Genomic DNA, 27,379 nt, shown 5'->3' with positions numbered 1-27,379 from the left:
CCGGCACACATAGGGTTGGTCAGGTCTCCAGGGGGTTGCAGGCACACATAGGGCTGGTCAGGTCTCCCGGGGGTAGCCGGCACACATATGGTGGTCAGGTCTCTAGGGGTAGCCGGCACACATAGGGTTGGTCAGGTCTCCAGGGGGGTAGCTGGCACACATAGGGTTGGTCAGGTCTCCAGGGGGGTAGCCGGCACACATAGGGTTGGTCAGGTCTCCAGGGGGTAGCAGGCACACATAGGGTTGGTCAGGTCTCCGGGGGTAGTCGGCATAAACATAGGGTTGGTCAGGTCTCCAGGGGTAGCCGGCACACATAGTGTTGGTCAGGTCTCCCGGGGGTAGCCGGCACACATAGGGTTGGTCAAGTCTCCGGGGGGGGGCGGGGGCGGGGTAGCCGGCATAAACATAAGGTTGGTCAGGTCTCCAGGGGTAGCCGGCACACTTAGGGTTGGTCAGGTCTCCAGGGGTAGCCGGCACACATAGGGTCGGTCAGGTCTCCGGGGGTAGCCGGCACACTTAGGGTTGGTCAGGTCTCCAGGGGTAGCCGGCACACATAGGGTCGGTCAGGTCTCCGGGGGTAGCCGGCATAAACATAGGGTTGGTCAAGTCTCCAGGGGTAGCCGGCACATATATGGTGGTCAGGTCTCCAGGGGTAGCCGGCACACATAGAGTTGGTCAGGTCTCCAGGGGTAGCCGGCACACAGAGTTGGTCAGGTCTCCAGGGGTAGCCGGCACACATATGGTGGTCAGGTCTCCAGGGGTAGCCGGCACACATAGGGTTGATCAGGTCTCCAGGGGTAGCCGGCACACACAGGGTTGGTCAGATCTCTAGGGGTAGCCGGCACACACAGGGTTATTCAGATCTCCAGGGGTAGCCGGCACACACAGGGTTGGTCAGATCTCTAGGGGTAGCCGGCACACACAGGGTTGGTCAGATCTCTAGGGGTAGCCGGCACACACAGAGTTGGTCAGATCTCCAGGGGTAGCCGGCACACATATGGTGGTCAGGTCTCCAGGGGTAGCCGGCACACATAGGGTTGATCAGGTCTCCAGGGGTAGCCGGCACACACAGGGTTGGTCAGATCTCTAGGGGTAGCCGGCACACACAGGGTTGGTCAGATCTCTAGGGGTAGCCGGCACACACAGGGTTGGTCAGGAAAGATGCTAGTCTCTGGGGGGTAGCCGGCACACACAGGGTTGGTCAGGAAAGATGCTAGTCTCTGGGGGGTAGCCGGCACACATGGGGTTGATCAGGAAATTGGAATAGCCAACACCATCGGTAGATTTACACACATCTGTGAATAGTCCAATGGAGTGTAAGCGTGAAGAAATGTGCTCAAGGAAATAGGATTGAAAACGGTGCAGGACGAACCGAAACAACGTCGTTTCTAAATTTTCAGGTTTATGGTTTGGGCATCATGTCTTCAGGCACATTATTGTAACTCATCGTCTGCACAGGATTAAAATAGTCTTAATTGTAGTGAACTTGAAACTATGACTGGGAGACCCAAGGCAACACAGCATGAATTGCAAATTGGAGCTGCCTTTGGAGGAAAGGGGAGTCGTCACCGCAACAGCAGAGGGCGAGATAACAACATACAAGGCTGAGAAAACGCTGGGTGGAAGGGAGGAAGACAATTTAGGGCAACCAGGAAAAAGAATAGTGCTCAGAAGACGACCTTGGGGAACACCTTCATATTAGTAAAATATTAGTGAAATGAGTCGGAGAAAATAATACTAAATCTCACTAGAAACGAACGACGAGAGGAAGCTTGGAAGGGGGAGTGAGAGATTGCTGTGTAGGCCAATAGAATTGAGTTGTGATAAAATACTGTATCTCCAAGTGGTTTCAAAAATATTTTCCAGGTAAAACAAAATGACAGCGGTAGAGGTATACGCAGCATAGGCAGTACGAATGTGAACATCCAAGTTAAGTAAATACTGAAAGGTGTATTGAGAGAGATGATGAAGAATCTTATAGTTAATGCACTTTGAGCCCGCCGCCATAGAACTGCAGATGGACAGAGCAAACTGGAGTTCTGAAAGGGTTATGGAGACTTCCACAGCAAGGTCAGCCGACTCTACTACCGAGATGGGAGGGTATACAGTAACAGAGACGGAGGAAGCAATTACGGGAAGGATTGAAGCTGTCTTACTCACTGAGGAGGACTAGGGAGAGGAAACAGATTTACATTTCTGACTGTGAGACAGGCATGCCAACAACAACGTACTTTGCGACAGCCTCTACAATCTCCAGTGGGAAGGAAGTACGAGAGCGAACACTATGGAGACAGCTTAAAGGAGGATGGATATAGAACTGGATGGACATTAGACGGGGAGGCCCAAAATACAGAGTGGAGGGCTAAGAAGAAAGATGGGATCGAATAATAAATGAGGTCACAATGAATAGAGAGAGAAGGTGGAGAATGAACGCAAATATGACAGGCAAGAGAAGACTGAGGAAGAAGGGTGAAAATGTCAGTTAATGATCCTTGAGGAACACCCTCGGCTTCAGGCCGTAGAAAAGGTGTTGGTGTTTAAGGCTTGGAAACGGTTGTGGAAATGTGGAAGGTAAGAAGGATGGAGAAGAGTAGTGCGGTGCAACACGTGAGTTTGTCAGTAGAGAAAAGATGGCAGACTTGGGGAACGATACATGATCGCGATGTTTCAAGTTGAGAAGGGCTTCAAGTTTATAGTGCATGCATTTCTTGGGGAAGGCAGCAGAGCACTCTCGCTGCATCCCCAAGCTCACGGCAGTTGACGCAGCGAGCATGGGCAGCAGTACAATCCGTCCTAGAATGGCCAGAGTCAGCGCACAGGGACAAAGGGATACCTCACTACTGCACCTCTAGGGGGGCATGCACAAATTCCCAGCACCTTATGCAGATGCACTGAAAAGGGGATGTATTCCTGAATCTAGTATCTGGCACTAGCAACAATTATGGAAGTCAGAAGGAACCTACCATCAGAATTGATTTAAAGGGTTGATGGTGACAGCCTCCACTGGGCGAATGAACGTGTCAATCTGGAGGATAGAATAATCTTGGGCCTCGAATATATATTTAATATCGTAATGGCAACCTGTGAGTTCGCTATCTCCAGTCGTAAAATAGTGTTGGGAAACTGACTTGTCAATGCTGGCATTTAACTGAGCACTTTTGAAGACCTGAACTAGGGTCTCACCAGTGCAGGACAAAGCAGCTAAGTGGGCGGCCATCGCCTCAAAAGTCGGCCACAAGGATGGGTGTATCAGTCCGATTGGCGTTTAATGTATAACAAATATCCGAAGTCAACAAGCAGCTTATGGATATTTAAATAATCTGGGCGAGTATGTAATTGATCATGACAAACATCAAAATATTTAGGCCACATTTGAGGGCCAAACCGATAAAAAATGTAGTAGTGTTTAAAAGAATCATGAGCGTTTGAGCGCATGGACCGTGCTGTGATCCGCCATTAGGGTCTGCCATTAGGGGGGGGGGGTGTAAAAGGCACTGTATCACAACTAGAGATGGAGCCACTCCAAGTGTCCCCACACCAATAGGGACTTGAGGCTCAACTTTGCCAAGGAAATGGGAGAGGAACTGAGAGAATCAATTGGGGATAGCTAAAGATGAAGCCTGGCCTGGGCCTAACGTTGCTCGATCTTCCATTATGTCCAACTCTGAGGCCTGGTCGCCCACCCCACACGACTGTTTTGAGAAGTTATTTCAGTTATATTGCATCACTGGTTCAAAAGTCTGGGTCCCAGAGCCAAGAGATACCATCTACCAGGGCAGCAAGGGCCAAGCACTGGCCAGTGCATCAAGGGAGGCCAAGCACTGGCCAGTACATCAAGGGAGGCCAAGCACTGGCCAGTGCATCAAGGGAGGCCAAGCACTGGCCAGTGCATCAAGGGAGGCCAAGCACTGGCCAGTACATCAAGGGAGGCCAAGCACTGGCCAGTACATCAAGGGAGGCCAAGCACTGGCCAGTACATCAAGGGAGGCCAAGCACTGGCCAGTGCATCAAGGGAGGCCAAGCACTGGCCAGTACATCAAGGGAGGCCAAGCACTGGCCAGTACATCAAGGGAGGCCAAGCACTGGCCAGTGCATCAAGGGAGGCCAAGCACTGGCCAGTGCATCAAGGGAGGCCAAGCACTGGCCAGTACATCAAGGGAGGCCAAGCACTGGCCAGTACATCAAGGGAGGCCAAGCACTGGCCAGTACATCAAGGGAGGCCAAGCACTGGCCAGTGCATCAAGGGAGGCCAAGCACTGGCCAGTGCATCAAGGGAGGCCAAGCACTGGCCAGTACATCAAGGGAGGCCAAGCACTGGCCAGTACATCAAGGGAGGCCAAGCACTGGCCAGTACATCAAGGGAGGCCAAGCACTGGCCAGTGCATCAAGGGAGGCCAAGCACTGGCCAGTACATCAAGGGAGGCCAAGCACTGGCCAGTACATCAAGGGAGGCCAAGCACTGGCCAGTGCATCAAGGGAGGCCAAGCACTGGCCAGTGCATCAAGGGAGGCCGAGCACTGGCCAGTACATCAAGGGAGGCCAAGCACTGGCCAGTACATCAAGGGAGGCCAAGCACTGGCCAGTACATCAAGGGAGGCCAAGCACTGGCCAGTGCATCAAGGGAGGCCAAGCACTGGCCAGTGCATCAAGGGAGGCCAAGCACTGGCCAGTACATCAAGGGAGGCCAAGCACTGGCAGTACATCAAGTGAGGCCAAGCACTGACCAGTACATCAAGGGAGGCCAAGCACTGGCCAGTACATCAAGGGAGGCCAAGCACTGGCCAGTACATCAAGGGAGGCCAAGCACTGGCCAGTACATCAAGGGAGGCCAAGCACTGGCCAGTGCCGCAAGGGAGGCCAAGCACTGGCCAGTACATCAAGGGAGGCCAAGCACTGGCCAGTACATCAAGGGAGGCCAAGCACTGGCCAGTACATCAAGGGAGGCCAAGCACTGGCAGTACATCAAGGGAGGCCAAACACTGGCCAGTACATCAAGGGAGGCCAAGCACTGGCCAGTACATCAAGGGAGGCCAAGCACTGGCAGTACATCAAGGGAGGCCAAGCACTGGCCAGTGCATCAAGGGAGGCCAAGCACTGGCCAGTGCATCAAGGGAGGCCAAGCACTGGCCAGTACATCAAGGGAGGCCAAGCACTGGCCAGTACATCAAGGGAGGCCAAGCACTGGCCAGTACATCAAGGGAGGCCAAGCACTGGCCAGTGCATCAAGGGAGGCCAAGCACTGGCCAGTACATCAAGGGAGGCCAAGCACTGGCCAGTACATCAAGGGAGGCCAAGCACTGGCCAGTGCATCAAGGGAGGCCAAGCACTGGCCAGTGCATCAAGGGAGGCCAAGCACTGGCCAGTACATCAAGGGAGGCCAAGCACTGGCCAGTACATCAAGGGAGGCCAAGCACTGGCCAGTACATCAAGGGAGGCCAAGCACTGGCCAGTGCATCAAGGGAGGCCAAGCACTGGCCAGTGCATCAAGGGAGGCCAAGCACTGGCCAGTACATCAAGGGAGGCCAAGCACTGGCAGTACATCAAGTGAGGCCAAGCACTGACCAGTACATCAAGGGAGGCCAAGCACTGGCCAGTACATCAAGGGAGGCCAAGCACTGGCCAGTACATCAAGGGAGGCCAAGCACTGGCCAGTACATCAAGGGAGGCCAAGCACTGGCCAGTGCCGCAAGGGAGGCCAAGCACTGGCCAGTACATCAAGGGAGGCCAAGCACTGGCCAGTACATCAAGGGAGGCCAAGCACTGGCCAGTACATCAAGGGAGGCCAAGCACTGGCAGTACATCAAGGGAGGCCAAACACTGGCCAGTACATCAAGGGAGGCCAAGCACTGGCCAGTACATCAAGGGAGGCCAAGCACTGGCAGTACATCAAGGGAGGCCAAGCACTGGCCAGTACATCAAGGGAGGCCAAGCACTGGCCAGTACATCAAGGGAGGCCAAGCACTGGCCAGTACATCAAGGGAGGCCAAGCACTGGCCAGTACATCAAGGGAGGCCAAGCACTGGCAGTACATCAAGGGAGGCCAAGCACTGGCCAGTACATCAAGGGAGGCCAAGCACTGGCCAGTACATCAAGGGAGGCCAAGCACTGGCCAGTACATCAAGGGAGGCCAAGCACTGGCCAGTACATCAAGGGAGGCCAAGCACTGGCCAGTGCCGCAAGGGAGGTCAAGCACTGACCAGTGCCGCAAGGGAGGCCAAGCACTGGCCAGTGCCGCAAGGGAGGCCAAGCACTGGCCAGTGCCGCAAGGGAGGCCAAGCACTGGCCAGTACATCAAGGGAGGCCAAGCACTGGCCAGTGCCGCAAGGGAGGCCAAGCACTGGCCAGTGCCGCAAGGGAGGCCAAGCACTGGCCAGTACATCAAGGGAGGCCAAGCACTGGCCAGTACATCAAGGGAGGCCAAGCACTGGCCAGTACATCAAGGGAGGCCAAGCACTGGCCAGTGCCGCAAGGGAGGCCAAGCACTGGCCAGTGCCGCAAGGGAGGCCAAGCACTGGCCAGTACATCAAGGGAGGCCAAGCACTGGTCAGGGCAGGAAGGGGGAGACACAGGAAATCACACTAACGTCATATATATCAAAGAGAAAATCCACTGGGTCTGTGAGATGATGTGAACCCATGACCATGGCGCTGCCAGCCGCATACTCTACCGCTGTACCATCGCTGATTTTAAGAAAGTCATACAAGCTAATTTCTACGGAAATAACAACAAATCTGGAGGCCTCTCCTGATGCCAGTCGAAGTATGACCGCCAAGCACTCGGGTGCAAGCAAAGTAGGTCAACACTGTAAGCCCAAACTTCAGGGGAATGCATCGCCCCATGCACTGCCCCCCCTGCACAATTAAACAGGAGAGTCCTACTGCATTGCACATTCTCCCACACCAGTATAAAAACCTCTTACTGCCTCTCACCCAGCCTCGACACCCTACAAAGGGTCCATCGCGAATGACTCCTCCAGCCGATGGCCCAATGACCTGAACAGCAGACCCTCCATTTGTTCCATTTTGCTTGTACAATGCCCGGAGAGGGGACTATGGCCCCCTTCCCCTACCGGTCCCTGGGAGTCGTACACGAGACCCTCACCACGACAAGGGAAACTCCTGGGGGGGGGGGGATGAAACACCAGACAAGCTGTCATTGAAGATACAATACACATTGAGTATTATGCTAAACGGAAAAGAAAAGATTAATAAAGGTATATTTTACCATACAGCTGGTACATAGGAGTTAACGGACTGATGAAGTAACAAAGAATGTGCCGATATGGATGTGCTCAATAGACACCAGAAGTGCAATGAAGGTTTTAATGATAGCAGTATAAACGTTCATATAGAGATAAGATAATTGTTTTGAATAACAAATTATAACTCGGTAAAAACTATGATAGTAGGCATTGAAAGAGTATATTGAATACTGACATGTTCTTAGTAGGTACAGAATCGACAAGCACAATCCCGAATCATCAACACTGAATTACGTTGATGACATTGGTGCAGCATCGAACCCGTGCCACCCTTAGAAAGTCAGCTTAACAAGTCTTCTTGAAAAGTAAATCGCATTTTGACTTCTAAATCCCTAATGTACTAAACATGACGAATTATAAATCATTTCATTACATACAACCACGTTTTCTGTGTGTGGATACATCGTTAGGTTATGTTCGGCCAATTTAGTACATCATTTTCTGTCCGTTGTGACAGTCGAGAGGAGGAGTTATATGTCCCTGGGTCAGGGTTGTGGCTGCTGGATCAGGGTTGTGAGGAGCTGGGTCAGGGTTGTGAGGGGCTGGGTCAGGGTTGTGAGGAGCTGGGTCAGGGTTGTGAGGAGCTGGGTCAGGGTTGTGAGGGGCTGGGTCAGGGTTGTGAGGAGCTGGGTCAGGGTTGTGAGGTGCTGGATCAGGGTTGTGAGGTGCTAGGTCAGGGTTGTGAGGGGCTGGGTCAGGGTTGTGAGGGGCTGGGTCAGGGTTGTGAGGAGCTGGGTCAGGGTTGTGAGGAGCTGGGTCAAGGTTGTGGCTGCTGGGTCAGGGTTGTGAGGAGCTGGGTCAGGGTTGTGAGGGGGCTGGGTCAGGGTTGTGAGGTGCTGGATCAGGGTTGTGAGGAGCTGGGTCAGGGTTGTGAGGTGCTGGGTCAGAGTTGTGAGGTGCTGGATCAGGGTTGTGAGGAGCTGGGTCAGGGTTGTGAGGTGCTGGATCAGGGTTGTGAGGTGCTGGGTCAGGGTTGTGAGGTGCTAGGTCAGGGTTGTGAGGGGGCTGGGTCAGGGTTGTGAGGTGCTGGATCAGGGTTGTGAGGAGCTGGGTCAGGGTTGTGAGGTGCTGGGTCAGGGTTGTGAGGTGCTGGGTCAGGGTTGTGAGGTGCTGGGTCAGGGTTGTGAGGTGCTAGGTCAGGGTTGTGAGGGGCTGGGTCAGGGTTGTGAGGGGGCTGGGTCAGGGTTGTGAGGGGCTGGGTCAGGGTTGTGAGGTGCTGGGTCAGGGTTGTGAGGTGCTAGGTCAGGGTTGTGAGGGGGCTGGGTCAGGGTTGTGAGGTGCTGGGTCAGGGTTGTGAGGTGCTGGGTCAGAGTTGTGAGGGGGCTGGGTCAGGGTTGTGAGGAGCTGGGTCAGGGTTGTGAGGTGCTGGGTCAGAGTTGTGAGGGGCTGGGTCAGGGTTGTGAGGGGGCTGGGTCAGGGTTGTGAGGTGCTGGGTCAGAGTTGTGAGGGGCTGGGTCAGGGTTGTGAGGTGTTGGGTCAGGGTTGTGAGGGGGCTGGGTCAGGGTTGTGAGGTGCTGGGTCAGGGTTGTGAGGTGCTGGGTCAGGGTTGTGAGGGGGCTGGGTCAGGGTTGTGAGGGGGCTGGGTCAGGGTTGTGAGGGACTGGGTCAGGGTTGTGAGGGGGCTGGGTCAGGGTTGTGAGGTGCTGGGTCAGGGTTGTGAGGTGCTGGGTCAGAGTTGTGAGGTGCTGGGTCAGGGTTGTGAGGTGCTGGGTCAGGGTTGTGAGGTGCTGGGTCAGGGTTGTGAGGAGCTGAGTCAGGGTTAGGAGGAGCTGGGTCACCAAAATGATATATAGTGTTAAAGTACTTATATGTTTATTATATATACAACTCATCCTCCTGTTTAGATAGTACTTTTCGTAACTGTGTGAACCATCGTACATATATTGACGTAATGGATAATTAGATAGTAGGATTTGGTACTATTCACTTTATATAGTCCAGGAAAAATACAGCTAAATCCCAAACTTAAATATTTCTAGGCCTAGTGTAGCACATATGTGTGCTATATCAGGCCTTAGCGTAAATTAGGCCTAGATCCCGCCAAACACACACCGAAACTACGACGTTGCTACAACGTTCGAACTAGTTTTACCACCTCCTAACCAGTTAAAACAACCAATATAGCAAGTTGTAAGAACGTTCTAATACGTCATAAACACGTTAAGCCAAGATGTAACAACTTTATTACAAGTTGTAACTAGCAGAAAATAAAGACAGTTACGGTTTGTGTTTCCAGGGATTGGTTAGGTTTTATTAGCAACATAAATAAAAACCCTTTTCTGGTTCGTCCAAGTTCAGTATTACTAAATTCTACTTTCTGATTGTCCATTACGTCAATATATGCACGATGGTGCGCATGGTTACTATAAGTACTATATATACAGGAGGATGGACTATTATATGAAGCGTGAACCAAATACCTGTGCTACTCCGGTGACGTTGAGTGAGACGCCCTGAGCTGTGTAGACCCCGGGAGTGTCCACCTTGATGGTCATCACATTCAGAGACAGTCTGCAGGACAGTAGACATTGTCAACCACACTATCCTCGAAATAAAGATTTCAGTCACTTAGGCTGTAGGAAACTCGAACCGCCGACCCCGTGGCGATAGCTCAGTGGAAGAGCTTCCGCCTCACACTAGGGGCTCGGCTGTTCGGGTCTCCTAGAGTGTGAGTGAAATTTTATATATATATATATATATATATATATATATATATATATATATATATATATATATATATATATATATATATATATATATATATATATATCTACATATAATAGTTAAAGGGAAGAATGTAAGTAACTGCAAAGGGCCTATTGGCCCATATTTCTTGATGCTTCTATATTGGTGCGGAGTCTTGAAGTGGGTAGAATATAGTTGTGCATTAAATTAATGCACAATATAAATATATATATATATTAGTATATTTTGGTAGCAGTCTTTCCTGTAGACATTGTGACGGTAACGCGTTGGTGTTCGGCTGTTTAAGGCTAGGGGTATGGCCTCGTCACATAGTTATAAAAAAAAATAGAAAAACTGGAACTTCGTCTGTGGTAAGGTAAGGAGAAGACACACAAAACACAAGTAAACTTTAACAATGAAATTTTAATTACGTTAAATAAATCAAAACATGAAAAAATGGACAAACAAATTCGTATAATAAAATCAATCAATCAAAATAATAAGAATAATTAAATGACACAATGAAAAGTTACGTTAAGACAAAATAACAAGAAGTGCAATACAAAAATAAAGGTAAGGTGCTGGAATATTGGCTTTAAGCTACCGCCTCTCTCAGTATACGCTAACGTCTAGCCGGGAGGAGTGGTAACTGCGAAAGCACAGAATATTCTGAGGTCTGAGGTCGTGGCGACCCCAGACATCAAGTAGTATGGGGGGGGGGGCGAGTGCAGTTGCAGCCAGACCGGCGACCAATCAGCGGGGCCGGTAGTAAGACAGGTAGTTTGGCGGTTTGAGTCTGAGCAGGTGTCTCTGGCTGCATACGTTTTGCTCTCTGGCAAACCTTGCTGGTGTTGTTGTCGTTGTTGGACATTTCTTCCATAGTAGTTATATATATTTGTGGCGACGTATTTGTGGAGGGAAGAGCAGGCTCAATCTCTTGAAGGAGATTATCGTCACAACTCTCCCCCGAAGCCTGCGGTTCTGGAAGAAGTACGTCGTTATGTGGTGGAGTATTAGATGGAGTTGCTTCTACTTCATAAACTCTGGAGAGATCATGGGCTAAGATGTTGTCAGACTCTTGGTATAGCGTGTCTCCAGGTTGAATTTCTGCAGTTAGCAAGCCCATAGTAGAAGACGTTGAGATGAGAAGTGGGCGTGCTGCAGGAGGTGTAGGGTGGTGTGGTCCGTGTTGATGGTGGACCGAGCACTTTTCAGGTGTGGAGTGAAGTGCTGAAGCTTCAGGATGGGGAAGAGTAGCTCCTTGCCAATTGTTTCGTAGTTCCTTGTAGCAGTAGTCGTTGACAGGTGTATTCTTCTCGCCTCGTTGCTGCATCACGACACCACCAACGTCGGTACCATTGGCGTCGACATGGAGGATGAAGGGCTTATCTGACGAGGTGAGAGTGGAATTAGAAGAGGGCAAAGGAGCACGATTATTATCCTGAAAGCATTTGGGAAGATCATTAAGGATTTCGGAATTAGGAAGCGCTGACTCCTTGTCAGTGCTTTCGGGAGGAGAAGCTGGGATGGTCTCACTGTGGATGTAGGGTTCTGTGAAGGTGGAATAGTTAGTCAGGACAGTGGGAGGAGTACCATTATATTGCTTCAGGAGGTTGACGTGGCACAGCTGGGTCTTCCGCCGCCTATCTGGAGTCTCTATTACGTAGTTGTTATTATTCCTGCACTCTTTGACGCAGTAGGGTCCTGAAAATCTGTTTTGTAAAGGTGAACCTGGAATAGGGAAATAGGCAAGGACGAAGTCTCCCGGCTTGAATTTTCTTACTTTGCTGGTCTGGTCGTAATGAGTCTTCATTCTCTCCTGGGCTTTCAATAGATTATCATGGGCAAAACGGTGGACTCTCTCGAGAATGTGTTGAAGGTTTTGAAGAAACTGGGGCACATTCTGATGCTCACTGAAGGTGGCATCTCGGAGAGAGTCTTTGAAAGCCTTAAGGGGAGTACGGCACTTACGGCCGTAGAGCATCTCATAAGGAGATACTCCTAGGGACTCATTGGGGAGACTTCTGAAAATACACATTATAAGGTCAATCTGCTTATCCCAATCCTTCGAGGTTTCACTACAAAACTTTTTCAAGAGTGCTTTGATAGTCTGATGACTACGTTCAAAAGAACCCTGTGAAGCAGGATGATAGGGGCTGGACAATACCTGTTTGATGTTGAACTCCTCCAGTGTCCTTTTGAAGAGATCACTGGTGAAGTTGGTACCACAGTCGCTTTGAATCTCCCTGGGAAATCCGTATTGAGTGAAGATCTTCAATAGATGTTTTATAACCGTAGCAGCCGTGATGTTCTTCACTGGAACTGCTATGGGAAATCTGGTGGTAGGACACAGGATGGTTAGGATGTAGGCGTTACCTGAACTGGTCCGAGGTAAAGGACCAACACAGTCTATTATGAGTCTGTGGAAAGGTTCCGCAGGCACCTGTATGGGAATCAGTGGCGCTCTGGGAATGGAGATGTTCGGTTTGCCTGCCATCTGACATGTATGACACTGTTTTACGTACTGTTTGACGTTATTTACCATACCTGGCCAGTAGTAGTCTTGACGAATCCCATGGTAAGTCTTGTTGAAGCCGTAGTGGGAGAATGCTCCGTGGGCCAGGTGTAGAATAGTGGGCCGCAGGCTGGTGGGAATCACAAGTTGTTCGATGTTGGCCCAATCGTCCTCCTCCTTCAGTTTACTGGGTCTATATCTGCGGTAGAGCAAGTCGTTCTCTAGGAAGAACCCAGGAATACTGTCGGGTTGAGTCTCAGCCTGGAAAAACAATGGTGTTAAAGTAAGATCTTCCCTCTGCAACTTACGGAACTCCAACTTGGTCAGATGCGGGGGTAGTTTCTGAGGGTCTTGAGGGACAGCGGTAGCAGTAGAGTCAGCTGGCTGTGGACGTGCGGCTTGTGCACGGGTGGTCACGAGAACCGGAGGAGAAACTTCATCACTCTCTTGAACCTCTGCTGGAACATACTCTAGAATAGGGTTTATTGGCACAGAGTTACACACCTGGGGTTTGTCCATGACGATCAGGTTGGTCGGTTGCAGGTCTTCTGCCAAGTCGTTGCCTAGGAGAAGTTGCACTCCAGGCATGGGAAAAGGCTTTTCCCTGACGGCGACTTGGACTTCCCCGTTCACGTAGGGACAATCCAGGTGGACTCTGGCGAGAGGGTATGGAGTGGTAGCAGTGAGGTCAGTGATGAAGACAGTTTCTCCGGTGTAGGTGATGTTGGGCACAGCCGACTTCAAGATGATCGATTGAAGAGCCGCTGTGTCCCTCAAGATCTTCAATTTGAAACGTCCCTCCGATTTGAACCGTTGGCAGAGACAGTTCCAGTATACAGGTGGTTACTGAAAAGAGAAAGATCATTAACCTTAACACCAACATTCATCACAGGCTTACCGGACTTAGGAGGAGTGGGTTTGGGTCTTTGTTGGTCAGTGATTCCCTTGTATTGAGACTTACCACACTTGTCTATGGTATGTCCATAGAGTCTACAATACTTGCAGTTCAGTTGTGAACCAGCTTGATCGGGGCTCACCTTCTCGTAACTGTACCACGACTTCTTACTGGAGGATGGTTCAGGTGTCAGCCGGTGGATGAGGCTGTGTCAGCCGACTTAGCACACTTCAGGTAGTCGGTTTCTTCTTTATCTGCTAAGTAGAGGCGGACAGGAGGCGGCACACGTCTCAAGAATTCTTCAACAAGCATCAGGTTGACGAGTTCTGTAAAAGTAGAGACATGTGCTGCTTCCAGCCATTTCATGAAATACCTCCGTTTCGTGTTAGCAAACTCAAGGAAGGTAGTGGTACTTGCCTTCAGGTGGTCACGGAATTTCCTTCTATAACTTTCAGTAGAGAGGAGGTAGGCGTCCAACACTGCTTGTTTCAGAGTGTGGTAATCATTCTCAGACGCCAAAGTACTGAGTGTGACTGCAGCTCTACCTGTAAGATGGACTCTGAGAAGTGTGGCCCATTGGTCGACAGGCCAACTGAGTTGATTAGCAAGGGTTTCAAAGGTGGTGAAAAACACATCAACTTCTGCTTCTACAAAGGATGGCATTAACTTACTTGCATGTGATATATTAAAACTGATGGGAAGATTGGCAGTAGCTTGTTGGCGTTGAGTGAAGTGTGAAGTTTCCAAGGCGATTTCACGTTGACGACACTCTAGAGCCAGAGTTGCTTGTTGCTTGTCATGTTCGCGTTGCATCTCCAACTCGCGTTGTTTGGTTTCAAGCCGTACGCGTTCCCGCTCCTGGAGTAAGGCGACCTCACGTTCCTGGAGGGCGAGTCCACGTTCGTGTTCTTCTCTCCTCAAGGCAGCTTCGCGTTCTTGTTCTTCTCTCCTCAAGGCAGTTTCGCGTTCTTGTTCTTCCCTCCGTATGGCAGCTGTTCGTTCTTCAATCTTGGCCAGTTCTAGTTTGAGTTTCATCGTCGCCAAATCAGTTTTATCTGTAATATAGTAAGTTTCATGAGTTTCAGAGTCTATCTTACCTTGCTCTAAATAGTAATCCAGCAACAGGTTGTGTAGGTCATTTTTGTTGGCTTGGTAGGGAACTTCTAGTTGATACTCATGTGCAAGAGTTTGTAATTCAGTCCTCTTGGCACGACTTAAAGTCCCTATTTCACCTGGTGGATTTGCACGGAAAGCTTGGAGACGAAACATGGTGAAATTAGCAAATAAAGGTACACGAATATTCAATAGTGAATGTCAGAAACAGGACAACGTGGCAACTGATACCTATCCTGTGAGATCTTTAACAATTAAAGTTAAGTAAAAGATGTTAAATGATTAAATTAAATCAAGGGCGCAGGAAATCTTGTACCCGGTACTCATGTAAGAGGATAAGGGCAAGAAAATCCTACTAACAAATGAAACAGAGTTTCGAAAACAAATGAAACAATTAAATGCCTCAAAAGTAAAATTGGTAGTCCAAGGATGTAGGCATACCTTGCCAAGTCTCTTTAGGACATAAAGCAAGTTTTTCCTACTGAATTTAATATGATACTTACAGAATTAGCGAACTTTTGTGCTCTGAAAAAGTAAGCTAATTCCCTACCGTTGTATGTATCATCATCTCTGACTGACGTGTAGGGGTGCGAGGTGTCAACTGGTGACGAGAACTGCTGCTGAGGTCCCAATTCAGCAACTAAAGTTCGAGCTAGAGGAACTATGGCCCTCTTTGTCCTCCTACAGTCAGATTGCAGAAGATTGGGTACTCTTGACCCGGGGCAGACCACAGTACCAGGGTACCAATATGATGATCTGTCAAAATGAGAAATATTCAAGGGACATAGATGGTAAACACGAGTAATAACACGGAGGGAGAGATGACCAATTAAGAGTATGACTGCGGCCTACAGTCACCACGTAATCCAAAGTTGTCTCACCTTCACCATATGTTACTCTCGTAATGCACAATACACCGCACCTTATAAAAAATGAAATGGAATATGAAAAATAGTAAAGCTACGTTAACAAAGTTAAATACGCTTACCATAAATTACCACTTGGCACCAGTACCTGAGTGAAGCTCCTAGGACAGGCCCCCATATAACTTGTGACGGTAACGCGTTGGTGTTCGGCTGTTTAAGGCTAGGGGTATGGCCTCGTCACATAGTTATAAAAAAAAATAGAAAAACTGGAACTTCGTCTGTGGTAAGGTAAGGAGAAGACACACAAAACACAAGTAAACTTTAACAATGAAATTTTAATTACGTTAAATAAATCAAAACATGAAAAAATGGACAAACAAATTCGTATAATAAAATCAATCAATCAAAATAATAAGAATAATTAAATGACACAATGAAAAGTTACGTTAAGACAAAATAACAAGAAGTGCAATACAAAAATAAAGGTAAGGTGCTGGAATATTGGCTTTAAGCTACCGCCTCTCTCAGTATACGCTAACGTCTAGCCGGGAGGAGTGGTAACTGCGAAAGCACAGAATATTCTGAGGTCTGAGGTCGTGGCGACCCCAGACATCAAGTAGTATGGGGGGGGGGGGGGTGAGTGCAGTTGCAGCCAGACCGGCGACCAATCAGCGGGGCCGGTAGTAAGACAGGTAGTTTGGCGGTTTGAGTCTGAGCAGGTGTCTCTGGCTGCATACGTTTTGCTCTCTGGCAAACCTTGCTGGTGTTGTTGTCGTTGTTGGACATTTCTTCCATAGTAGTTATATATATTTGTGGCGACGTATTTGTGGAGGGAAGAGCAGGCTCAATCTCTTGAAGGAGATTATCGTCACAACATATATTAATAAATATGACCGAAAAAGTAAGATTAATAATTCTAACACGAATTTTCTCAATCTTTCGTACATTTCTTTTCACTGTTGGTGGTAATTCAAAAATCCATTCTCCAAAATTCATTTTTATTTCTAGTCTGACGCGACACTTGAACGCGTTTCGTAAAACTTATTACATTTTCAAAGACTTTAGTTTACACATACACAACTGAATAGAACTTACACATCGATTTGTTTATATATACATTTGAGTGAGGTGGATGGGGTGAGGTGGTATTTAATAGGGTATTAAATTCATCAACACAAGACAGAACACGAAACAATGGGTATTGAATGAAAAAGATTGAGAAAATTCGTGTTAGAATTATTAATCTTACTTTTTCGGTCATATTTAATAATATATATATATATATATATATATATATATATATATATATATATATATATATATATATATATATATATATATATATGTCGTACCTAGTAGCCAGAACTCACTTCTCAGCCTACTATGCAAGGCCCGATTTGCCTAATAAGCCAAGTTCTCCTGAATTAATATATTTTCTATAATTTTTTTCTTATGAAATGATAAAGCTGCCCTTTTCACTATGTATGAGGTCAATTTTTTTTTATTGGAGTTAAAATTAACGTAAATATATGACCGAACCTAACCAACCCTACCTAACCTAACCTAACCTATCTTTATAGGTAAGGTTAGGTTAGGTAGCCAAAAAAAGCTAGGTTAGGTTAGGTTAGGTAGGTTAGGTAGACGAAAAAACATTAATTCATGAAAACTTGGCTTATTAGGCAAATCGGGCCTTGCATAGTACGCTGAGAAGTGAGTTCTGGCTACTAGGTACGACATATATATATATATATATATATATATATATATGTCGTACCTAGTAGCCAGAACTCACTTCTCAGCCTACTATTCAAGGCCCGATTTGCCTAATAAGCCAAGTTTTCCTGAATTAATTTATTTACTATAATTTTTTTCTTATGAAATGATAAAGCTACCCTTTTCACTATGTATGAGGTCAATTTTTTTTATTGGAGTTAAAATTAACGTAGATATATGACCGAACCTAACCAACCCTATCTAACCTAACCTAACCTATATATATAGGCAAGGTTAGGTTAGGTAGCCAAAAAAAGCTAGGTTAGGTTAGGTTAGGTAGGTTAGGTAGACGAAAAAACATTAATTCATGAAAACATGGCTTATTAGGCAAATCGGGCCTTGCATAGTAGGCTGAGAAGTGAGTTCTGGCTACTAGGTACGACATATATATATATATATATATATATGTGTGTGTGTCGTACCTAGTAGCCAGAACGCACTTCTCAGCCTACTATTCAAGGCCCGATTTGCCTAATAAGCCAAGTTTTCATGAATTAATTGTTTTTCGACAACCTAACCTAACCTAACCTACCTTTTTCGGCTACCTAACCTAACCTAACCTATAAAGATAGGTTAGGTAGGGTTGGTTAGGTTCGGTCATATATCTACGTTAATTTTAACTCCAATAAAATAAAATTAACATCATACATAATGAAATGGGTAGCTTTATCATTTCATCAGAAAAAAATTAGAGAAAATATATTAATTCAGGAAAACTTGGCTTATTAGGCAAATCGGGCCTTGCATAGTAGGCTCAGAAGTGCGTTCTGGCTACTAGGTACGACATATATATATATATATATATATATATATATATATATATATATATATATATATATATATATATATATATATGTCGTACCTAGTAGCCAGAACGCACTTCTCAGCCTACTATGCAAGGCCCGATTTGCCTAATAAGCCAAGTTTTCAAGAATTAATTGTTTTTCGACTACCTAACCTACCTAACCTAACCTAACCTAACTTTTTCGGCCACCTAACCTAACCTAACCTATAAAGATAGGTTAGCTTAGGTTAGGTAGGGTTGGTTAGGTTTGGTCATATATATATATATGTCATATATATATATATATATATATGTCGTACCTAGTAGCCAGAACGCACTTCTCAGACTACTATGCAAGGCCCGATTTGCCTAATTAGCCAAGTTTTCATGAATTAATTGTTTTTCGACTACCTAACCTACCTAACCCAACCTAACCTAACTTTTTCGGCTACCTAACCTAACCTAACCTATAAAGATAGGTTAGGTTAGGTTAGGTAGGGTTGGTTAGGTTCGGTCATATATCTACGTCAATTTTAACTCCAATAAAAAAAAATTGACCTCATACATAATGAAATGGGAAGCTTTATCAATTCATAAGCAAAAAATTAGAGAAAATATATTAATTCACGAAAACTTGGCTAATTAGGCAAATTGGGCCTTGCATAGTATGCTGAGAAGTGCGTTCTGGCTACTAGGTACGACATATATATATATATATATATATATATATATATATATATATATATATATATATATATATATATCGTACCTAGTAGCCAGAATGCACTTCTCGGCCTACTATGCAAGGCCTGATTTGCCTAATAGGCCTAGTTTTCCTGAATTAATATATTTTCTCTAATTTTTTTTTTATGAAATGATAAAGCTACCCATTTCATTATGTATGAGGTCATTTTTTTTTATTGGAGTTAAAATTAACGTAGATATATGACCAAACCTAACCAACCCTACCTAACCTAAGCTAACCTATCTTTATAGGTTAGGTTAGGTTAGGTAGCCGAAAAAGTTAGGTTAAGTTAGATAGTCGAAAAACAATTCATGAAAACTTGGCTTATTAGGCAAATCGGGCCTTGCATAGTAGGCTGAGAAGTGCGTTCTGGCTACTAGGTATGACATTATATATATATATATATATATATATATATATATATATATATATATATATATATATATGTCGTACCTAGTAGCCAGAACTCACTTCTCAGCCTACTATGCGAGGCCCGATTTGCCTAATAAGCCAAGTTTTACTGAATTAATATGTTTTCTCTAATTTTTTTCTTATGAAATGATAAAGCTACCCATTTCATTATGTATGAGGTCAATTTTTTTTATTGGAGTTACAATTAACGTAGATATATGACCGAACCTAACCAACCCTACCTAACCTAACCTATCTTTATAGGTTAGGTTAGGTTAGGCAGCCGAAAACGTTAGGTTAGGTTAGGTTAGGTAGGTTAGGTTGTCGAAAAAACATTAATTCATGAAAACTAGGCTTATTAGGCAAATCGGGCCTTGCATAGTAGGCTGAGAAGTGAGTTCTGGCTACTAGGTACGACATATATATATATATATATATATATATATATATATATATATATATATATATATATATATATATATGTGTGTATATCACGAAAATAAACACGTGATTAAGAATGTGACAATGTCAGACCACGGAGGAAAAATGAAACAGGAAATTTCCTTAAGTACTTTCGTATATTAAATACATCTTCAGAAGGTCTGAAGATGTTTTTAATATACGAAAGTACTTAAGGAAATTTCCTGTTTCATTTTTCCTCCGTGGTCTGACATTGTCATATATATATATATATATATATATATATATATATATATATATATATATATATATATATATATATATATATATATATATATAATGTCATACCTAGTAGCCAGAACGCACTTCTCAGCCTACTATGCAAGGCCCGATTTGCCTAATAAGCCAAGTTTTCATTAAATAATTGTTTTTCGACTACCTAACCTACCTAACCTAACCTAACCTAACTTTTTCGGCTACCTAACCCAACCTAACCTATAAAGATAGGTTAGGTTAGGTTAGGTAGGGTTGGTTAGGTTCGGTCATATATCTACATTAATTTTAACTCCAATAAAATAAAATTGACCTCATACATAATGAAAAGGGTAGCTTTATCATTTCATAAGAAAAAAATTAGAGAAAATATATTATTTCATGAAAACTTGGCTTATTAGGCAAATCGGGCCTTGCATAGTAGGCTGAGAAGTGCGTTCTGGCTACTAGGTACGACATATATATATATATATATACATATATATATATATATATATATATATATATATATATATATATATATATATATATATATATATGCAGGGGACTGCCAAAGGGAAGTCCCCTGCATGGGGAGCCTGCACAGCTGTGAGGAGTGCACGATCACTGGGGGTTGTTGCTGCCTCCAGCAAAGCTGTGGTTATATATATATATATATATATATATATATATATATATATATATATATATATATATATATATATATATATATATATAACTGAAAACTCACACCCCAGAAGTGACTCGAACCCATACTCCCACAACTTGTTGGGAGTATGGGTTCGAGTCACTTCTGGGGTGTGAGTTTTCAGTTGTATATAGTCCTGGGGACCATTCAGGCTTGTTTGCATATATATATATATATATATATATATATATATATATATATATATATATATATATATATATATATATATATATATATATATATATATATATATGTCGTACCTAATAGCCAGAACGCACTTCTCAGCCTACTATGCAAGGTCTGATTTGCCTAATAAGCCAAGTTTTCCTGAATTAATATATTTTCTCTAATTTTTTTCTTATGAAATGATAAAGCTATCCATTTCATTATGAGGTCAATTTTTTTTATTGGAGTTAAAATTAACGTAGATATATGACCGAACCTAACCAACCCTACCTAACCTAACCTAACCTATCTTTATAGGTTAGGTTAGGTTAGGTAGCCGAAAAAGTTAGGTTAGGTTAGGTTAGGTAGGTTAGGTAGTCGAAAAAACAATTAATTCATGAAAACTTGGCTTATTAGGCAAATCGGGCTTGCATAGTAGGCTGAGAAGTGCGTTCTAGCTACTAGGTACGACATATATATATATATATATATATATATATATATATATATATATATGTCGTACCTAGTAGCCAGAACTCACTTCTCAGCCTACTATGCGAGGCCCGATTTGCCTAATAAGCCAAGTTTTACTGAATTAATATATTTTCTCTAATTTTTTTCTTATGAAATGATAAAGCTACCCATTTCATTATGTATGAGGTCAATTTTTTTTTATTGGAGTTAAAATTAACGTAGATATATGACCGAACCTAACCAACCCTACCTAACCTAACCTAACCTATCTTTATAGGTTAGGTTAGGTTAGGTAGCCGAAAACGTTAGGTTAGGTTAGGTTAGGTAGGTTAGGTTGTCTAAAAAACATTAATTCATGAAAACTAGGCTTATTAGGCAAATCGGGCCATGCATAGTAGGCTGAGAAGTGAGTTCTGGCTACTAGGTACGACATATATATATATATATATATATATATATATATATATATATATATATATATATATATATATATATATATATATATATATATATTGGTGTATACTGGCAGCAAGTTTTCTTTTAAACATGTCTCATTGAATATGACAGCATATTCTGTATTAACTATCTTCTGGTTTAGGGCTTTTATCCCTCTAAATATTATTCTTGCATCAGGGTTTAGTTGAAAGAGGAGTTCTCCAAAAATTATGTTCGTTTTTCTAGGTGAAGAAAAAAGTGAATAACTATAGAATGTATTACAATTATTATACAATTGCGCAACGTTTTGAACCTCCATTGTTCATTCTCTAGTGATGTTACAGTATAGTGATGTGATTATATTTATACTAGATTGATGATTGATAAAGATTAAGCCACCCAAGAGGTGGCACGGGCATGAATAGCCAGTAAGTGGTACAATTATTTATTTTTTTCTCAGTATTCTGAGGTTGCATTTAACCATCAAGCTGTTATCGCGGGGGAGGATACTGCTTCACAGTCTTTATAAGGGTGTCCAGCTGCTGGACACCTTTGTTGACCAGGAGAGTGGCTGTGTTGATGGCTTCAGGGTGGCCACTGCATGATTCAGGAACTCTTAAAGCTCTTCTAAGGTCATTGGTTGCTTCACATTCCAGAAGATAGTAAAGTAATGGCTTTTCTGTGACAGTTTGGCAGAAGATGCACTCTCTCTGTCGGGGTTCACCAATCTCCCAGTTGCATCTGTAACCTAGACGTAGTCTATATAACCTAACTGCTATTTCCCTGTGGATTCCTTTTGGGATATTTAACCTTTCTAATTTGGTTGCCTGAAGATACCATGTTGCAGATGGCGAACCTTCAGCTATTCTCTGGTGTAGGTAGGCTTTGTTGAGATGTGAGAGTTTTTTGGTGATGATGTTTTTTATGTTCTCTAGGCTGGGTTGAATTGTTTTATGTATCACTGGATGACGAGTTGCCAATTTAGCAATTTCATCAGCTTTTTCATTTAATGGGATTCCAATATGGGATGGGATCCAGTTTAAAGTTATGTTGAGTCCTTTGCCTTTAGCGACTGCTCCAAGATACAAAATGGTGGTAATTATTTCCACATTATCTTTCCACTGTTTTTGTCCTAGTATTTGAAGTGCAGCTTTTGAGTCTGTGTGTATGATTGCATTTTGAGTGTTTTCTTCAATCACATATGCGAATGCCTGTTGTATGGCAAACAGCTCAGTTTGGGTTGATGATACTAGTCCTCCCAGTCTCCAATATGCCTGTACGCTGGTCGTGCAAAGAGCAGCGCCAGCACTCTCATATTCTGTGTCCACCGATCCGTCTGTGAAGATGTGGGTGGCTCCTGCTACTGCTATGCTATGCATTTGCTCTTCTATTATGCGCCTTAGGATTGTCGGATCATAGGCAGCCTTTTTCATTGGGAGACTTTCTATTACTATTTTGAAAGTAGGCTCTTCCCACGGCGCGGAAGGAGTGTAATTTGGGTGTGGATGATCACCCTCTCTATCAAGAATCATGTTTTTTAAATGTAGTCTGTTTAGGACTTTTCCTGCTCTTGCAACCCAAGAGTTTTCAATGTTTTGGCCTAGTCCAACCACCAAGGCCTGCCGTACTGGGATTGGAGCAGAAGAAATAATTATCTTACTGATAATTGTAGCTGTCCTTTGTGATATTCTTTCTTGTAGAGAGGGCAAACCCGTCTCCAGTCTAAGAGTTTCAAGCCTGGTCCACATGGAGGCTCCCAGTGCAGCTCTCATAGCATTGTTTTGGGCAACTTCAAGCTTTTTCCACTGTTGGTGTGATAGATTTGTGAGTGCAGGTGCGGCATAATTGATCACTGAGCTGACTGCCTGTACATAGTATGTGCGAAGGACTTGCAGATTGGCTCCTCCAGAAAGGGAGGTTAGCGACCTGAGGATTGCCGTCTGGGCCGCAGTTCGCTCTCTCAAGGAAGTGACCTCAGCATTAAAATTCATGTGTGTGTCCAGGATGATTCCTAGATACTGATAGGTGTCGACCCATTCTATTGGTTGACCCTGTACTGTGAGTTGGATGTTGGGCTTCGCTATTTTTATGGGCATGGCCTTTGACTTTGAGGGGTTGAGTTTGATCCCAATCTGTTTTTCCTCTTTACTGATGCAGTCTAAGCATTTGGATGCAAGGCGCGCCGCATCCCTTCCTTTTATGATGATGACAAAGTCGTCCGCGTAGTTTAGCAGCCTGCAGTGATGTGGGAGTTTCAACCTCATGATTCTTTCCATTAAACAGTTGAAGAGAAGAGGGCTGAGAATACCTCCTTGCTGTGTACCATTTTCATGTCGTTTGTACTCAGAGACTGTGCCATGAAGTTTTACTCTTGCTTCTCTGTTTATGAGACAGTTTTTGGTCCAGGAGAGCAGGTTGCCTCTGACCTCTTTGTCAATGAGGCAGCGGAGAATAGCTGGGGCGCTAGCCAGTTCAAAGGCTTTTTCGAGGTCCAGGAATATCAGCATTCCTGGTCTGTCATTCAAGTGGGCTAACAGAGTTGTAATACATTCCACTGTGCCAACCCCTCTTCTATAGGCATACATATCATAGTGCAGTTTAGTCATTTTCCATTCCAGTCTGTTGAGTGCCATTCTGTCAGCCGTCTTGGCTGCACAGCTTTGGAGAGAGATGGGCCTGGGATTAGATGGATCTTTGGGTTTTGGGATCGGCACTATGTCTGCTCTATTCCAAGCAGAAGGTCTAGTTTGAGAAGTCCAGGCTAAATTAATTAACCTTAGGTATGCAGCGTCTCCCTCTGGGCCGAGGTATCTAATCATTTTATAGGTTATTTTGTCGGCTCCAGGGGATGTATCCTTGGAGTTTTTCTTAGCCCGATTGAGCTCATCCAGTGTGAAGGGGGCATTTGTGTCAGAGACTTCTTCACATGCTGTAAGGATTCTGTGCCACCTTTCTTCCTCTAGTCCGGTCTGTACTGCTAATACATCTGGTGGAAGTTGATTGCTGGCTGCTCTCTCTGCAAACCTGGTTGCCAGTACTTCGGCTTCCTGTTGAGGATCCTTGGGGTGTGGAGCTTTAGGTGTTTTATTCCCTTTGGCTCGGTGAATTTGCTGCCACATCTCTCCGAGAGAGGTGTGTTCATTCAGGTGTGAACACCATTCCAGCCACTTTTGTTCTTTTATTTGTCTGGTCTCTCGGTGTACATGTTCCTTGACCTCACAAAGTAAGATCCTGTTGCGGTCACTTGGCTGCTTTTTGTATAGCTTTCTTGTTCTATTGAGTCTATGGTTGAGTTCTTTGACACGTTCGCAATAGTACCAATGATCTTTATGGTGTCCGGTGGACTGTTTTTTCAGTGGGATTGAGTGGTTGGCTGCACTTTGAATCGCTTTGACAAATTCTGTTCTGCCTGATTAATGTCTTCGGGAAGATCATAGTTTCTTTGCCACTTTGAAATGAGGTTTTGAAATCGGTCCCAGTTTGCTAAAGCAAAGTTCCAGGCTTCAGATGGAGGCGGAGGTGGGGTGGGTAGGTCTAACTGAAGATCAATTTGGACCCCATAGTGGTCGCTTGTGAGTCTGGGCTCAACTGACCATGTTGCTGCATCTCTTAGGGAGGCTGAAACGAAGGTTAGGTCTAATCTGCCTCCTTGGATGTGGGTAGGTTCATTCTTGTTTAGGATTTGTATTTCTGGAAGCTGGTCCAGTAGATGTGTAATGTGTATGCCGGCTTCATTTGTTCTGTTCGAGCCCAGTGGCAATCGATGATGGGCATTAAAATCTCCACAAATGATTGTGTTTGTTGTTGTCGCGTGTCCAAATAACACAGAGAGATCCATTTCGGCTTGTGGAGACCTGTACACATTGAACACTTCAAGTTTGTCGTGTCTTAGCTCAATGGTGACTCCCATTACCTCTGTCCCTGCTCCACAATTGGGTGGGCTGGTTATGGATTTGGAGATCAGGTCACATTTTACATAGATTGCACATCCCCTGGATTGCCCATTGATCCATGGAAGGAAGAAGCCTCGATAGCCTGAGATTTTAGGTTCTAATCCGGCTCGAAGCAAGCTCTCCTGTAGTATCAGGATGTCTATGCCCTTGGTTGCTGCTATGCATTGCAAGTGTTGCAATTTAGTGTGCAGTCCTTGCGCATTCCATTGCAGGATCTTTAGACCTCTAGGTTTTTGGAATTTGCTGATAATTCCATGGTATCCATGGAGTCTGATGAACACGCCATGGAAGTTGCAATTGTTGTATAGGTTCTTAGTGGACCTGAAATTGACTCATCAATGTCGCTTTCCGACGAGCTGGACACTATCTGTTTTTTATGGGGGTGTCTCCTGCCCTGCTGTCTTGACGGTGTGGATATTACATCTTCGAATTTGTTGAGCTTGTGCTCAATTGTCTTCAGAGTCTCTGTGGTTTGCTTGATTACATGTGAAGACAGCAGACTTTCGATCAACTCAGTGAACAAAGTTTTGAGCATTGGCCAGAGAGCGTCCAGTTCAGTGGGAGCACTATTTAATGTTGAGCGGGTTTGGGGCCTAGTAGCTTTTAGACCCTTCTCGGTGGTAACTTTGACACTGGAATTGCTACTCCTATTGGCCCCAGTGTGCTTGCTGGATGAAATGGGAGGCCGAATGCTTTGAACATGATTCTTGTGTCCTCCATCTTTCTTTTTGTCCTGTACTGTCTTCTCACCCTTCACCATGGCCGATGGTGAAGGGCCGTGTGCCCCCTCTTCCTGAATGGGTAGACCCCACGCGGTTTTAGTGGGCATGGGAGCTGGTATTCGTTTTGGTGGGGGTTTCGGCTCCGCTGTAGGCGTGGTGGGGTTCGTTTGAAGCCTTTTGAGCCTTTCAGGGCATTTCAAGTTCCAGGCATGATGTGCCTTGGAACAATTTGGGCATTTTGCCTGAACAGGGTGGTTTGCCTTGAATTTATCAATACATGTTTTTGTATCATGGGGCTGGCTGCAGACTCCGCACCTCACTGGGCGTTGGCAGCCATCTTTGTGATGCCCAAATCTCTGACATCTAAAGCATCTTAGGGGTTCTGGGGTGTAAGGCCTGTGTTGGAACACGCCCCAGATTCCAAGGTCAAGTTTCTCCGGGATCCGTCCTCTTACTGTGAGAAGGACTTGTCGAGTTTCCTGTTTTGTGGTTCGTACTTGGCATCTCTCTGCTGACACCACATAGTTCAGCTTTTCGAGATGGCCAAGGGCCATATGCAAGGGATAGTGGAGGACAATGATTTTACTTAATTTATCCTCTGGTTTCAGTTTCTCACATTTTGCGTAATTTTTTAGAATCGTAGCGGCCGACTCGTCTTTAGGCCTCAGAATATATTCTCCTTTGAGATTAGGTTTTGCTCTGACCTGGAGCTGGGGGTACTCTTTTTCCAGGTCCACTACAGTAGCGTAGGAAGACTTACCTTCCGTGTGCTGCACTTTGAAGATTGGAAGCGTAGATCTAGTCTGAGGCGCTGGGAGAGCTGGAGAAGCTGGAGAGATTAATGGGCCTTTTCCTTAATGGAATTAAGGAAAAGACCATCGATAATGGATACTAGTTCTGAAAGTGACGGCGAGTGGCATCACGTGAATAAGGCTAACAGGACAAGCCACTCCATGACGACCCAGTTATACTAGTTCATTAGGTGAATATATATGGATCGAACAATGGGGTCAGGTGTAAACAGTGGGGATACCCTAGGGTAAACATAGGGGTAAAGAGTAGGGAGACAAGAAGCTGAGGAACAGAAGGCTAAATAGGGTACACACAAAGATTGATCAAGGGTAGTGGGCGCTGTTTCTTGAGTAGTATCTTCTATGCTGGCATTTTCACGTTCTGGTCTTGCTCCTACTCTCATGGTGGG

At 45.0% G+C, this 27,379-nt stretch overlaps 1 protein-coding gene across 2 annotated transcripts in view; it reads right to left on the bottom strand.

Annotated features, from left to right (window-relative positions):
- The window catches only part of LOC123774193 (flotillin-1), a 156,223-nt gene that overhangs the window by 88,539 nt on the left and 40,305 nt on the right, over positions 1-27,379 (bottom strand). For both annotated transcript variants that reach the window (XM_045768339.2, XM_069312679.1), the window contains exon 3: positions 9,682-9,772. In XM_045768339.2, the coding sequence (XP_045624295.2) occupies positions 9,682-9,772 (91 nt within the window). The remainder of the gene's footprint in view (positions 1-9,681; positions 9,773-27,379) is intronic.

This window comes from Procambarus clarkii, chromosome 73 (genome assembly GCF_040958095.1).
Source record: "Procambarus clarkii isolate CNS0578487 chromosome 73, FALCON_Pclarkii_2.0, whole genome shotgun sequence".
In the NCBI taxonomy this organism is placed as follows: Eukaryota; Metazoa; Arthropoda; class Malacostraca; order Decapoda; family Cambaridae; genus Procambarus; species Procambarus clarkii.
The sequence above is the reverse complement of the archived record's forward strand: the minus strand, read 5'-3'. Positions and strand labels throughout refer to the sequence as shown.